At 48.6% G+C, this 14,077-nt stretch overlaps 1 protein-coding gene across 8 annotated transcripts in view; it reads right to left on the bottom strand.

Moving 5' to 3' along the window:
- Positions 1-99: 99 nt before the first annotated feature.
- GluClalpha (glycine receptor alpha 1) overlaps positions 100-14,077 on the bottom strand; it is a 403,918-nt gene continuing 389,940 nt past the window's right edge. For 4 of the 8 annotated variants that reach the window (XM_077627890.1, XM_077627894.1, XM_077627891.1 and 1 more), the window contains 3 exons: positions 12,151-12,285; positions 6,940-7,460; positions 100-5,122 (listed from right to left, as the gene is read on the bottom strand). In XM_077627890.1, coding sequence (XP_077484016.1) covers positions 4,892-5,122; positions 6,940-7,460; positions 12,151-12,285 — 887 coding nt within the window. In that variant the 3' untranslated portion in view covers positions 100-4,891. The remainder of the gene's footprint in view (positions 5,123-6,939; positions 7,461-12,150; positions 12,286-14,077) is intronic. The other 4 variants (XM_077627893.1, XM_077627896.1, XM_077627897.1 and 1 more) reach the window with 2 other exon arrangements.

Raw genomic sequence — 14,077 nt, 5'->3', positions numbered from 1 at the left:
GAAGTATTTTTCAAGCCCAGACTTTGAAGTTCGGCATTAGAAGTCTACGCACATACTGCCGTCACGAACAAGCTAGTCAAGAAAGACAAAAGACAACATGAGCAGCAAACTTCCTTCATTGAGCATTCATGTTCACTCGATAAAGCGTACGTTTTCTTTAGTTATACGTCAGTGTTTTGCTTGCACCTAACAAATTATGTCTCTACGTACTTCGAACTGTCACAGATCCACTCAGCCCACGGCGGCATTCTTCGCCACGAAAACTCCGCAGTTACAGTCGGTAGAATTAGGCCTATGGGGAAACATACATAACGAAATCGTTCTTTTAGTTCCTTTTTATTATTAACAGTAGCCATGTCTTCTCAATAGAATATCTGCGTGCTGACTGCGCGTACATGCTAGAAACGGGACCAACTGAGACTGTACATGCGATACGCCGCCTGGGCAGCAGCGTTTTGTCGTGTGATTCATCCACAGAGGCGCTATCAAACTTGACGGCAAATCATGCATGAGCTACAAGGGAGATACTGCACTGACTCTTAGTACACTCAGCACTGGGGGGTGCGTGGGTGTAAATCCAAAGGGGAACGGTGGCAGCAAAAGAAAACGAGGTCAAAAACGAAACACGTTGACACACCAGAGGTCAGTAGCAGTCACCAGACTTCCCTCAGAGCACGAACTGACACTGAGATGTGAACAGCCTTTGGTACAGTGCCTCCTCGTTGAAGCGCCAACGCACAAGACGCGCGAGAGCATGTCGAAAGTGACACCTGCATCTGCTGCCTTTTGTTCGCGCACAGAGATATACCGCCGAAGAAGGCGAAAAACCGTGTGCTATTGACTGTTGCAGCTTGCCATCGAAAACAAGGGTGGAAGCATTGCTTTCACATTTCCTGTGCGATTAGATTGAACTCTCTTTAAACGGAAAACAGGATTAGCGACAAGCTCTTTTTTTTAGCTACAAAGTTGGTACCTAAATACTTGCAGAAAAGCATCGACACAACGTAGTGAAACTGTACCTTCTGAAGGTTCAGTACCACGTTTATAATGTTATGGCTTGCTAAGCTTGACTAAATTATCTCCTAAATTGCGAGCAAGAAGTTTGTGTTCATTGATCAGCATGCGCGACTGAGAAAAACTGTGTTTCTCAGTCACACAGGGTAAAGTTTTAAGAACTCCAATAGACTTCGTCATTTTCGGGGAAGGAACAAATGGGAGCAAGCACACGCTTTCTGCCTGGCAAACAACAAACGCCCACTTGAACCACTTTTTTTACAGACATCTCAGGTTCACGTAAGAAAACACCAACTCACCATAGAAACATCTGGAACATATGTACAGCGAACCCAGTTTAGACAAGCACTGACGTAAGCATACACCGAGCTACGCATCTATGTACAACAGTAACTGTGGACCCTGCAATACGAAGTACAGACTTTTCTTTTTTCCTTTCTCTCCTCTCCTAAAAGGTCAGTCTTTTAAGTGTCGGTGAGTGCACATGCTTGTGTAGACACAAAGCACAAGAAGTTATATGGTTCACCAAAGAAGTTAAACTCACTTGTATGTACACGGATACAGGAAGCACAAAGTCACATCGTTCTCTCCAATCTTGATTAGAAAATAAACTTTGAGTGCCGAGGATTGCATTGTCGCTCGCGTATTTTCGTCGCGTTGGCAATTAGTCAGATAAGGTTTAAAGAGTTCTCCGTTTCCCAGTTGTGCAGATAAACAATGTAGTTTTTCTTCTGAAGCACGACTATCAAAACAAGTAGCTTAGGTTCTGCTAAGCCTCGCGGCGGTCGTACGCCCTGCGAAAGTCTGTGACGAGCGGACCACTCCCGCCACCTGATGGAAAAGCCTCTAGCTAACCCTAGTGCGTAGGTGACCGCAGGTTGTAGTGCACATATTCAAAGTAGTTTCACCCACGCGCCTCTTGGGTTTAATGAATAAAACTGCTCAGATTTGTGACTTTGACTGCTCAACCTACGAGCGAGTATACCAATGCACGAAACGCCGCGGTTTATTTCTTAACTAAGATGAGAACGAGCTGCGCAGCTTTGTGCCTCAAACTGTGCACACAAACACTTGTATATGCGCCTGTTGTGTACACCCGCGTATTCGCGTGCATGCTATATACATGCATAGATGCACGCTTCTTGATCTGTTCTGACAAAGCGGGCTCCGCGTCGGGCCAACCACTTGCTACGACGCTTCCCCGTTTCCTTTTTTGTTTTTTTTTTCATTTCAGAGGCCTGGCTTGCCATGTTTCCCGTTCACGCTTTTGTAGGGAACTGCGAGAGCGACAGAGAACGGTGGGAAAAGGGAGTGACGTCTGAGCGAAGCCCGGCGCGGAGAGCCGCTTTTGAACGAAAAGTGCACAAACTAACACCACACACGGTGTAATAAACACCAAAGCGATACAGAAAACGCCTTTTCAAGGGGTTACGGGACAGGGTGTAGTACGCGGCGTAGCTACTTTCAAGTGGGTATAGAGTAGCCTCGTGCAGGACGTGCCCAGACGACGGCTTGGAAGCAACGGCCCTTCGCCGGCTGTGCCGCGGCCCACCATCGGCCTCGTATAAGAACCGGAGCCGCCGAGTTATTCGCTTTCCACCGTATGCATTGGTCGAACTCGACGCGATATGTTGGCTTTGTAAAGGCGCAGCGCGTCCGCTTTGGACGACAGGTGCACCGCATTTCTAATCACACGTGAAGGCAAACGACGATTAAATTAGCGGTAGCCCATGTTAGGACGTTGCTCTTTTCAATGAAATTTCTGCCTTGTTAAAGACTCCGATGATCTTGCAAAACTCTAAGTTTGAAGGAGAACCGTTGCCAATGTTTAATGCCAACAGCTTGAAGCAAAACAAAGGCGGTAGATCAGACCCGTTCTTGCAGGTTGTGGCAGAACTAGTGATGACATCACTCTTTCGTTTCGTGCCTCTTCCAACATCGCAGGCGTGGTGTTATTCTGTCTCTCATATGTGTACAGTTTTTCGAGACGGCTACGCTTACAATTAAGCTCTCAGTACGAAGCGCATTGATGAGGCGTTGACCAGCTGTTTTTGGCTACAAAAGTTTGTCGTCGAATGCGCCTGTGTTCCGCGGCGGGTACAGTGACAGTACAGTAGTCTCTGAAGTTCCGGCTCCACTCAACCTGGACCCTCGCGGGGTCTCCCCTGCCATCGCATACACACGGTGGAAGACTCGGCGGAGTGCGCGCAAATTAAAAAGAAAAGTGAAAACAACGGGTCAGCGTCGGAATGACCTTTCACTCCCGAGGCAGGAGCCTACATTTCCTCAGCGCACACATAAAAGAGAGAGAGAGAGAGTAGAAGCCGAACTGAGGCACTGCTCAGAGGTACACAGTGAAGTGTCGCGAGAGCTATTGCAGCCCAGAGTCCGGGAAAGGCGAGAGCCCGGGCACTTGCCCGGACACCCTTTCCCCCACAACGAACACCTTGAAAACACGAGAATATCAATGTGTACACGTCAGGACGAGTGCTTACATGTCATTCACGCAAGTGACACAACTAGAGCCTGGTGCGCGCGGCGTCTCCCGGGGGTTCTTGGACGCTGCTGTTGTTGGCGCCATCCTCCAAGCTCCACCGATGCACATGGCATCTCCACTCGATACAAAGGCTGATCACATCTCAGTGGAGGTTCCCGGAGCAGAAAGAGAGAGAGAGAGAGACGCTATGTTCTCAACGACTTTTTTCCTTTTGTGGGACGGCACTACCGTAGAGCGTTGCGGAAATCAATTAAACCTTCGAACACTGAGAATGCACTTAAGCTTCCTGCTCTCTCTAGAAACACGCGGTATAAACACTTGACCCTCTATAAGGACAGTCAGCTTGCTTCGGGGGGAAGGGGGGGGGAATTCTGGGAGGAGAGCCCGGGGGACATTGATGGATATGGAAGCGTCAAACAACACATCTCCGCATCCCTACGTACGCTCTGAACTAGCTAGATCGATCTCTACGACCTTGGGAGAAGTTCGTACATGGTATGAATCGCAGTAACTTTCGTTTACAGCACGCGTGACCTTTCTGCCTGGGTGCCACAGAGCGCCTCGCCAAGCCGTCCCTCGAGCTATTCCTGCCGTGCTCTCGCGGCTGTTGTGCCTACCACTGGCGCCCTCCTGCGCGCCTTCATTTGTGATCGGAGGCGTCGGTTAACCCCACCCAGGATAGACTAGGTAGATTTTAGGGACCAATTCTGCTCACGGGTGATAGGTGAAGAATGCCTCAACGCCGGGAGACCAACACGACCCTTGATGGGAGCGTAGCCGCGGCCTAACAGTTGACAACGGGCACACGAGAGCACACACTCAAGTTCGAGGGGCTGTGCCTGAAACAAGCAGTCCAAGTATAAACTCTTCTCGTGTACACAAACTTCGAGTGCAACAACCAATTGTACAGTGGGACATAACATCGCATCAACGACAAACTCTTTGCTGTTTTTCTCGCCCTCTCGCTCTCATATTTGCTTTTTTTTCCCTCTCTTTCAGCTGCGTAATGTGCTTCTTGCGAAATGATGAATGCCTGTGGTGGCCGAAGAGAAGGTTCCTTCCTCGCTGGTGGTGAGGGGCTGGGCAGGGGCAGAGGGCCACAGCAGTGGTGGGCGGCGGTTCGAGTCGAATGTGATGCCGCGCAAATCACGTGGCAGCCCGCTGTCCTGGAACCTTCGCACGACCCCTTGGCGGTGACAACGACGACGACGATTCGAGCATGCACGAAAATAGTCGAGGCGGGATCTCCGCCCCCACGCTGGGGTCTCCGAAGCCGGGGCGAGCGGGGGAACCCGTCGAGAGTGTGCGTGAGACAAGAGTGCGTGTTTTGTGACGATGTGTCGGAATGGCGCCGACGGCGGCTGTGGCGTTCGTGTTCGGTCACTCGTCTTCCTTGTCTTCCCGGAAGAGGTAGGTTGTCCAGTAGACGAGGTTGAAGAGGGCGAACATGAGCGGAAAGAAGATCCGCGAGACGACGTCGATGCGTTTGGATCGCGTGGGAAACTTGGAAAGCCAGGCCTTGCAGAGGTTTGTTTTGGGTGTCTTCATGTGCACTTCGCATTGCCGCAGCTTGTCGGCGTGCAGTTCTCCGTGGTGGTGTACCAGGGGCTTCTGTGAAACACGAGAGGGAGAGAGTGATCAGAAACCCACTCTGATTTTCGCTTTTTTGCTACGAAATTCGAACTGTCCAAAGCACGCAATGTACGCACATTGGTTCATTTGGTTACGCGCTTTCTACCTTACATGCCGCAATAATCATTCTGATTTCACGTTCAAGAGTGGTCTGAAACTGGGGTACCTTTAATCCTGGACTATTTTGACCGAGGAACAGAAATTCTCCCTAGTAGTAAAAATGCAGGAAGGAATACGCTGGCCCGAGAAGAGCACTCCCGATCACAACCAATGTCACGTTTCGATGTAACGAAAGAACGCTTCTTTTGGAGTGCGCAGCAGCATACACACTATGAAGACAGCACCCTCAAACGTACAACAGCGACTTCTCTTCGCCTACGCACTCTTGCGCCGGAGCTTCCGCCGAGAAATTCAAATGCGTTTTCAACAGTCAAAATGTTTTTCGGTCAAGTACCAATGCGGTTAGTTTCACATCGCCTATGTGCAAGACGCTTATGCACATAGGCATCAGGTTAGTGGCTCTGAAAGAAGAACTGTTCATTGTTCACGTGTTAACCGACATACTTCGTTGCATTATTTACCGCTTCATTTGCTATCGTTTTAATTATTTAAAGTACGTGCCACGAAACTGTATATATCTTTGGTACTCCTCAACCTTTACCTCGATTCCATTAACACTAGACGGCTGTTAACGGATGTTTCGTATGAACTATTAACGAGTGCAGATGTTACGCGGCTCCAAAACCGCAGAGTCTGCAAGCACCACCGATAAAGCTGAACAGTGTGGTGTACAGTATGCGTGATACTTAGAGAAAACACGCTCTTCGCGAAGCACTTCCGCCTACGGCTGGTGAGAATAGGCGGCAAAATTGTGTGCGCAGTAAGCACGGCCGGTTGCTCTTTACGCGCACACGCCTGGTGTCGCGCAGACTTGCCGGATCTCGCCTGCTGAGCTTCGCGATTCGCGTGGGCCACGGGTTGCTGCATTCCGTCTAAGCAAGATTCATACTGTGCAACATGGCGGAGCTCTCGTGACAACCAGGTTTTCGCTAGAATAAGCCGTATTATCACAAAAACGCAACCACTCGCGATTTTTTCTCCTTTCTGCAATAGCAAAAAGACAAGGGATCTTTGGATTGACGAGACAAGATCTCAAGACTCTCTGCTCTTCAAAAACCAGATGTTCCTTTAATCCCTGCACACAGCCAGAGTCAGGTGACACAAAAAACGCTTTGAGAAAGAAACTAGAAACGATGCCAGCTCCATTTTCTCTTGGGGAGGGCTTGGTGCCACCATATAAATGCAGTGCTTCTTTATTACGTAAACACTGTAAAAAAACGCTAAACCTTTAAACGAGCCTATACTTAGCAACTATGCCAGGAAACGGGCATGCCAGGAATAAAAGAGGAAGTGTCGACGATTACGTAATTTTTTCCATGGCTGCACCAACATAATTTTTTCAACCCAAGGTTCATTTCCGATCAGCGAGAAAGTAGAAAGCCTTGAAACGTTATGCCAATAGCCATAGTGCCGGCGAACTGTGCCGTGTGGGTCGATCCAATCTGTTTCTTTCTTGAGGTACGATAACATGAAACAATCGGAGCTCACGAAGGAACGCTTGCCTTAGGTAAAACCCCGCTCTGTCCTCAACTCAAGGTAACGCTTGCGGGGCGCTTTCGTTGATGGCAAGACATTCCTATAGGTGGCGGCTCGTTCACACAAACACACACGCGCAGAGAGAGAGAGAGAGAGAGCAGTGCACAGCGCGCGTGCGCGGAAGGGTGCGAGGTGCTTACGGCAGCTTGCGCCGAGCCCCCCGCCGCCGCCATGGTGGGCGGCAGGGGCGGGGGCGGCCAGGTGCGCGCCATCAGGCCCTCTCCACCACCGGAGCTCACCATGGCGAAGGTTGTGGCGCCGTCCTCGAGGTGATCCGAGTCCAGGGGCGGCTCGAGCTCCCATTTCCTCTGCTTCTGCTTCTGCATGTTCTGCCGGTGTGAATCTGACCGCGAGGCGTAGTTGACCAGGGCGAACTCGAGGAGGGCGCCGAAGACGAAGGTCAGACAGACGCCGGTCCACACGTCAATGGCCTTGGTGTAGGAAACGGGAGGCAGCGAGGCGTTTATGCCCGATATCTGCGTGGCCATGGTGAGCAACGTGGTGACGCCGAGTGAGACTCGAGCCGGGATCGAAGTGGGATCTAGCCAGAAGGACACCCAGGACACGATGACCAGCATGCAGCATGGGATGTAGATCTGGATCAGGTAGTAGCTGAACTCGCGCTTGAACACCAGGTCCACGCGCAGGCAGCTGTACTCTCCTGCGACAGGAACCACGCGTAGAGCGATATAGCCAGCACCTGTGGCCCGACCACTTCTCCAACCCTCAAACCGGGTTTTCCCGTATTTTAGGCGCAGATCAGTGTGGTCTGAGGTTTCGGTGAGTGTGTGCTTTGTGTGCATACTTTGTTCAGTTCAATGTTTTCTACGGGGCAAATATCTAAGTAGTGAAACGGATTTTGTGGTTGTACCTGGGCACAGAGAGCTTTTGTAATCTCAATTGCATGTGCTTCACCACCCACCACTTCGATACCATCTTGTCATCCTTCTCAAGCTTACCCTTTCAACGAGGTTTCTTGCTGTACAAAACGACTACCAGTAGCCAGTGGTCATATTAACACAGATCTTTTAGCATGGGCTTACGTTTTTGGTTCATCATAGAGTGACAGGCTCGCCCCGTCACTCTGTTGACAACGTACTCCACTCAAATGTTCAACAGTCGAAGGCTTAAGAGGCAAAAGCAGCGAAGAGATGACAAGCACTCTTAAACAAACACACGCCGCCGCGTACTTTCAAGTGACTCTTTTATACCGAAGGAAGGCACTACACAGGCAAGTAGAGCAATGTGTAAGGGCCGGTGTCGTGTGTGTCATATAGTTTCTTACTATTAACTAGAGGGAAAGCTGGCGGCGCTGCACCTTAGCCACGATGGGCGCTCAAAGCATCACGGGGCGATGAGCTACTTGGTGCGGGACAGTTGGTTTTTTTTCATAACACAGAGTAGCGTTACTGAGATGTCCCATTCCGTATTCACGGCGCGCTCCGCGCGCAGACGACTTTGGCGCAAACGTAGTGCGCAAAAGCCATAGTGGCGAAAACGCAACAGCACACGACGTCAATAAAAGGTTTTTGTTTTCCGAAATGCCATGAAAATATCTCTTAAAGTGTTGAAGCACCAAAATTTTTTTCAGAACATATTTCGTTTTAAAAGTGCGCCTGTTAAGCATGGAATATTGGCTTTTGTGGTCTGTAATACTTGGCCTATAGGAAAGCAAGACATCGCTTATTTTGGGCAAACTTTACATTTAGATGCTTTTCTGCTCGTTTGTTGCAGTTTATAGACAGGATATTAAATGTGAGAACATTCTCGATTAACGACCAACGTTTGTTTTTTTATTATTTTTTGACCAAAAGTTGTGGTTATGCAGTCGGTAGCTCTCAGACCCATGATTCTTAGAGCGCCCATGGTGGCTGAGGGGGTCTCGAAGAAGTTCCATGCAAACTCCCAAAGGCGGGACGCCTGCTTTCCCTCTAGTTAATATTAAGAAACTCTGTGGTGTTTGTCTCTCTTCTGTTCATGTAGTGTTTGCCCGGTTCTTTTGTATTTAGAGTAAATGAAAAAACGAAAACTAGTTAAACAGGCACTCTTATAAGCAAGAGTACAAGGCATTCTTTAGAGAATTGCGCTATTCGCATAGATCAACCAGCTGTCATATAATAAGGTATTGGGTGTTTGAGCAACAAAAAGATAAACGAATCATACAGTAAGTAACTAAATTTACAGGCGCTCCATTCCAAAACAAAAGGCGCCAGGTAAATATGTCCTTTCGGGGAATATCCAATGGAATTTAAAATTTAGGAATATATCACCAGTGCACACAGTTAGCAGCCACTGAAGCTTCATACGTTGCATTTTTTTCCTTTGTCCCGACTTGGAAAAATATGCCTGCTCATGCATGCGATCTTTTTAATTTTTTTTTTTTTGGGGGGGGGGGGCATTATCTGGCGCTCATTAAGAGCGACGCTTCGTGTCCCCTACCGAGCAACGACAGCTTTCGTGCTGTTTGTCAGGGCCGGAGCCGTAAGTCGCTGTACCGCCCAAGGTTACGCCACTTTCCTCCAGTCGATAAGCGGAGTTTATGACCGACGACGCATTTGGCTCCAGAGGGCTTGTAATGCCAACGAGCTAAAAACAAAAGAACCAAGTATTGCGATTTTGGCTCGCGGCAAACGTCACCACGTTGTCTAACACTCTCCGAAGCTCTATCCAAAGGCACACCTAAATGACTCATAGCCGAACCTTTTCATTTACTTGTCCCGTAATCTCTAAACAGGTGATGTGGCCCGGCAGTGCACAATCTAGCGGTTGCCCTGTTAACGCCAGCCTTGGATCGCATCCTTATCGATCAGCAACGGTAACATAACAAGACAAAAAAAAGGAGGAGGGGGGGGGGGGGTCGATGATGAAACGCAAGTTAGGCAAGAGTGGGGCAAAACGCGAAATTTTGTTATTTAGCGTCTTTTAACTTTTACATATTCACTCATATTATCTTTATATCTAGCTGATATTACTTGCCACATGTCTGTTATTATTGACTTAATGCGGAGAAGATTAGTCTTTTACACGGAGAGAAAAAAAATGTCAAGCGAGCCTCCGCGCACCAGAAAGCAGTAGAAAAAAACGCTAAATCCATCATGCTATATTTTTAAAAATTGTTAATTTGAACTGGCCTAGCGTCCTAGGTTAACGTAATTGTTCGCTTATAATTTATGGGTATTGATGTTTTCTTGTAAAAATTTTCAGAGTATTTGCTTCAGCTACACGTGATGCAAAACGCGACTTTAGGGCGTTCTGGGGGGGGGGGGGGGGGTAGGGGGGGGGGGTAGGGGGGCATATAGTAAGTATAAATTTTATTGTTTGCTCTGAAGCTCTATTTGCGTTTTCCCGTTCTCTAGAATAGTATAAAAGGGAGACAGTGAATGCCGGCTAGTGCGCAGAAAACTTGAAACGGCGGTGACGCCACCGCTGCTTTTGTGTTCCCAAATGCATCCTACAGGACAGTAAACAAAAAGAGGGACTATGTAAGGCGGAAACTGCATAACACGTGCGACAAATCTAAGCGTCGCAATCTGTTCGATGGCTAAGAACAGCTACCAGTACAACACATTCTCACAAAGAAGCGAGCTCTGTTTAGTCTTACCTATGATCACCTTTGAAATCTCGTGTTCACGTGCTACGAATCAACCCAAATCGACTGGACGGAGAGGAGCTACTGTTGGGACAGTAGAACCGAAATAAAAAATGGCTGTGGTTTATCTCTGGTTAAACCTGGAGTGACGCGATAGCTACAGCTGGCCGAGTGGAACTCGCTCAGTCCAATTGCAGAGTCAGTCTTTCGCCGCTCCGTTTCGCTGGGCGTTCCTTCTTCGTCCCTGAACGTGGATTCACTCTCTCCACCCTTTCCACTCCCCCTCACTCGGTTTCGCCCGGACGCTGCTACGGTGGCCACGGCGCCGCCACGATGAAGGTTCGAAATGCTAGTGTAATGTAGGCGATCGGAGCGCACACCAGCTGCGTGTTCTGACATTACTCCGCGCATGCGCACAACTGACGAGCCGGGCGGCGTCTGCTCTGCCGTTGGCGCAGCGGCGAGGCGCGCGGCGTGCACGCCAGCTGCGGGCTATGACGTCACTACGCGCATAGCACAGCTGGCGGAGAGGTGGTGCTACAGCTCAGCGTGCAGCCCCGCTGACCTCGCGAAGTGGCTGGCGTAGTGTACCTATCGTTCAATTTTTGCACAAAACCGTCGGGCTACGATTGGTGTGGACTCCCTTGCTCGTTCCCTTTTGTTTCAACAGCTGGCTAATGGAGTAGTTCCACCATCGCTCGGTGATCTGTCGCCACAGAAAAAGGATACGAAGGCGGGAAATTTAAGACTATCGCGAAGTTGGCTTCACGCAGGGGCGGCTGTAGAACTGCTTAGACTCTTGAAGGTCATGGAACAACACAGTGCCCTGTTCGGTCTGGGTACTGTGTCATTCAAAAGAGCTCGCAAAGATTTATCTACATGTCAGTGCAGACACGTTCATGCGCATTCGTTGCAAATATGCGTAATATCTTGACTTTGCAAGAGCGTCTCATTCTGTCCCGCGGGCTTAGGCAAAATACTAAATTTTTAAGTTTATATATCAACAAAGTTCACTGCATTCTGCTTCTGCTGGCCTTTTCACACTTGGTGAGCGCAATGCCAGGGCGGTAGGCAATAATTCGGCTATGTTTATTTTTGATACCTGTGAATCATAAAGATATGACGGCGACTTTTCGTAAATTTGCGTCGCGGTGTGCCCCACTCTCCCCTAACTATTTCCTGTAGACGAATGGATTTTTGGGCCGCTCCACCGGACATTACTGGACTTTCTTAGCGTGTCCAGTGTGTACCTATATTTGTTGATACTTTATGCCAGCAGGCACACTGTCGTAATAAAAAAAAAGTTCCTATTGGAAATAACAGAGCAGGTGGACACGCGCAAGGCGTGTAACGGGAAAGCAAAATTAACCGATGATGCCGTACGGTAACGGCTGAAATCCAAGCTATGGCACAGGCAGCAGGAAGTGGCCGAAAGTCAGGTTGGAAAATTACTTCAGGAAGTCTGGGGGTAATTGTGTGACCGGTGCTGGCGCGAGACCGCGTTATGGAGGCAAGCAGCAAGGTGTTTGTCTTACAGAGGACATAACTCAGATTATGTTGTTGATGTTGATGATGATCAGCAGTTGAACACAAAGGTTTCCGACTACAACATACCACGGCGCAAAACGGTGGCACCATTCTTCTCCGCCGGAACTCTCATACAAAACTACCTGTGTAAAATAGTACAAAACGCAGCACTTTTTCAAGATCAAGCAACATCGGCGTACGTGCTGAGCTTGTAGATTTACGAACATTGACGTACCGGTGTTGGTCCGACTGGTGCAGTAGTCGGTTTGAAACCTTTCCAGCGTGAAGCGCGGCAGGTGGAGATTTTTGGTGACCTGTACAGGATCCCCCTCTTTCCATAAGAACACCAGATCTTCAGTTGTATATCCGTCTGGAGGAAGTGGCAGAGAACAGACGAACAAAAAGACACAATTTATAAGAGCCGCCACTCCGTGCTCCGTGCATAGATAGAATTCCAGCGCTCAACGATGATTTCCAAGAAGCGAGTTAAAGGGAAGGCGAAATGTTTTTTTGAGAATTCGAGATTTTTCAAGAATTTCAATCTGTGCCGCTGCAAGGTTAGGCATGCGAAGTAGTTTTGAGCTAGCATTTAAAATGAGGACGTAATCACCGAATAAAAACGCGACGATGTTCAGCCTTCGCCTCATTGCGGCGGAGGAGTGCGGAGAAACTCGTGGTGGCGTCATTGCCGCCGAAATTTTATATGTCCGCTGCCTTCGTCTATATGCTGCCGTGCGTATTTCGACGCTGCCAAAAAGTGTTTCGTGAGCTTTGCTTTCGACGGAAGTCATTTTTTTTCTTCGAAACAAGAGTTTCTTCGCTGTATACTTAGCGCCGCCGTACATGACGTCATAATTGGGGCCTCTACCCGTCGCTGTGCACTTGAGAGAAGCCTGAACGCCTGCGCCGCTTTACTCGGCGATTATGTCACCATTTCAAATGCTAGCGCAAAAAATATTTCGCATGCTTTACCTGCAAGTTTCACACATTCGACTCCTTTAAACTCGTCTAACTCTAAAACCTCTTCAGTTGCCCTTTAATGTAGCCTTGGGCGTGCACTGTATTTCCAGCAAACTGGATTCATAATTCACTGGTATGCCCGGCCTTCGGGGAAAGTATAAATCCTCCTGCCCGATCGCCTTGACCAGCCTGATGTCTGCCTGACGAGCCAACAAGCACTCTGTGCTTAGGCAGGTAAGAATCTGTGAATGTGTATGCGTTACAGCGAATAAATACTTTAAAAGAAACTGAATTACGCATTCGCAGTGGTATACACGCACGTGTGCAAACAGCTTAAGTGCGCCTCTTGTAAATAGATTGACAGCCCCGTAAAGAAGCCAAACAATGTTCGACGGAGGCTATGCGCGTAACGTGCCACTGATTCGCATTTCGCTCGTAGCAGCGGTTTTAAAACCGACAAATGAGGTCAAAGATTACCTCTTCGGCCTCTCCGATGAAGCTGATGACAACAAACAGAATTCTGTTTTTGTCACGTTACAAGAACTAAGATACTGATGCGCCCTACTGTTACTTACTTCTTTTTAGGGCTGCCCCACCTACCGACGAACGGCGAGCCAATACGAGCATAATCTCGAGATATCAGGTAAAATTAAAAGAATAATCATCCTTTCGTATACCTGGAGCATTGATACGCGAAATATTGCTACTAAGAAGCGTTGAAGGCTCTGGTGCAGCAGTATTTTTCCGGACACATTCTCAACAAAAAGGAGTAGAAATGAAGTAAGCTGTCCTCCAGCGCACCCGCTAGAAGGCAGCTTACTCCTTTTTCGCTCTCATCTAGGCTTATTTCTATTTAGAGTGCATAAGCGTTGGGTTGGGATATTTTTGCGCACATTAGTGATGAAATATTTTCGTTAAAGTGAAGTGCTAGATGCACCAGTACATAAACGCTGCACGCAAAAGTGGTAAACGTTTGCTAAGACTTCTTAATATAGAAGTATAGCATGTGAGGACCAACGAACAGTGGCGCACTCTCGGGCTCCTCAGGCGAAACTTTCACGTCTAGACACTGCGCCTCCAGGAGGTGCCGGGGCCTCACGATGAGATCGTCATTCCTGCCACCACGTCGCATTCATTTCCTTGAGTTTGTCGCCTTCATGTAATGACCGAGCAGGCACATTGCAATGTGCACAATCATAATC

This window comes from Amblyomma americanum, chromosome 6 (genome assembly GCF_052857255.1).
Source record: "Amblyomma americanum isolate KBUSLIRL-KWMA chromosome 6, ASM5285725v1, whole genome shotgun sequence".
Classification (NCBI taxonomy): domain Eukaryota; kingdom Metazoa; phylum Arthropoda; class Arachnida; order Ixodida; family Ixodidae; genus Amblyomma; species Amblyomma americanum.
The sequence above is the reverse complement of the archived record's forward strand: the minus strand, read 5'-3'. Positions and strand labels throughout refer to the sequence as shown.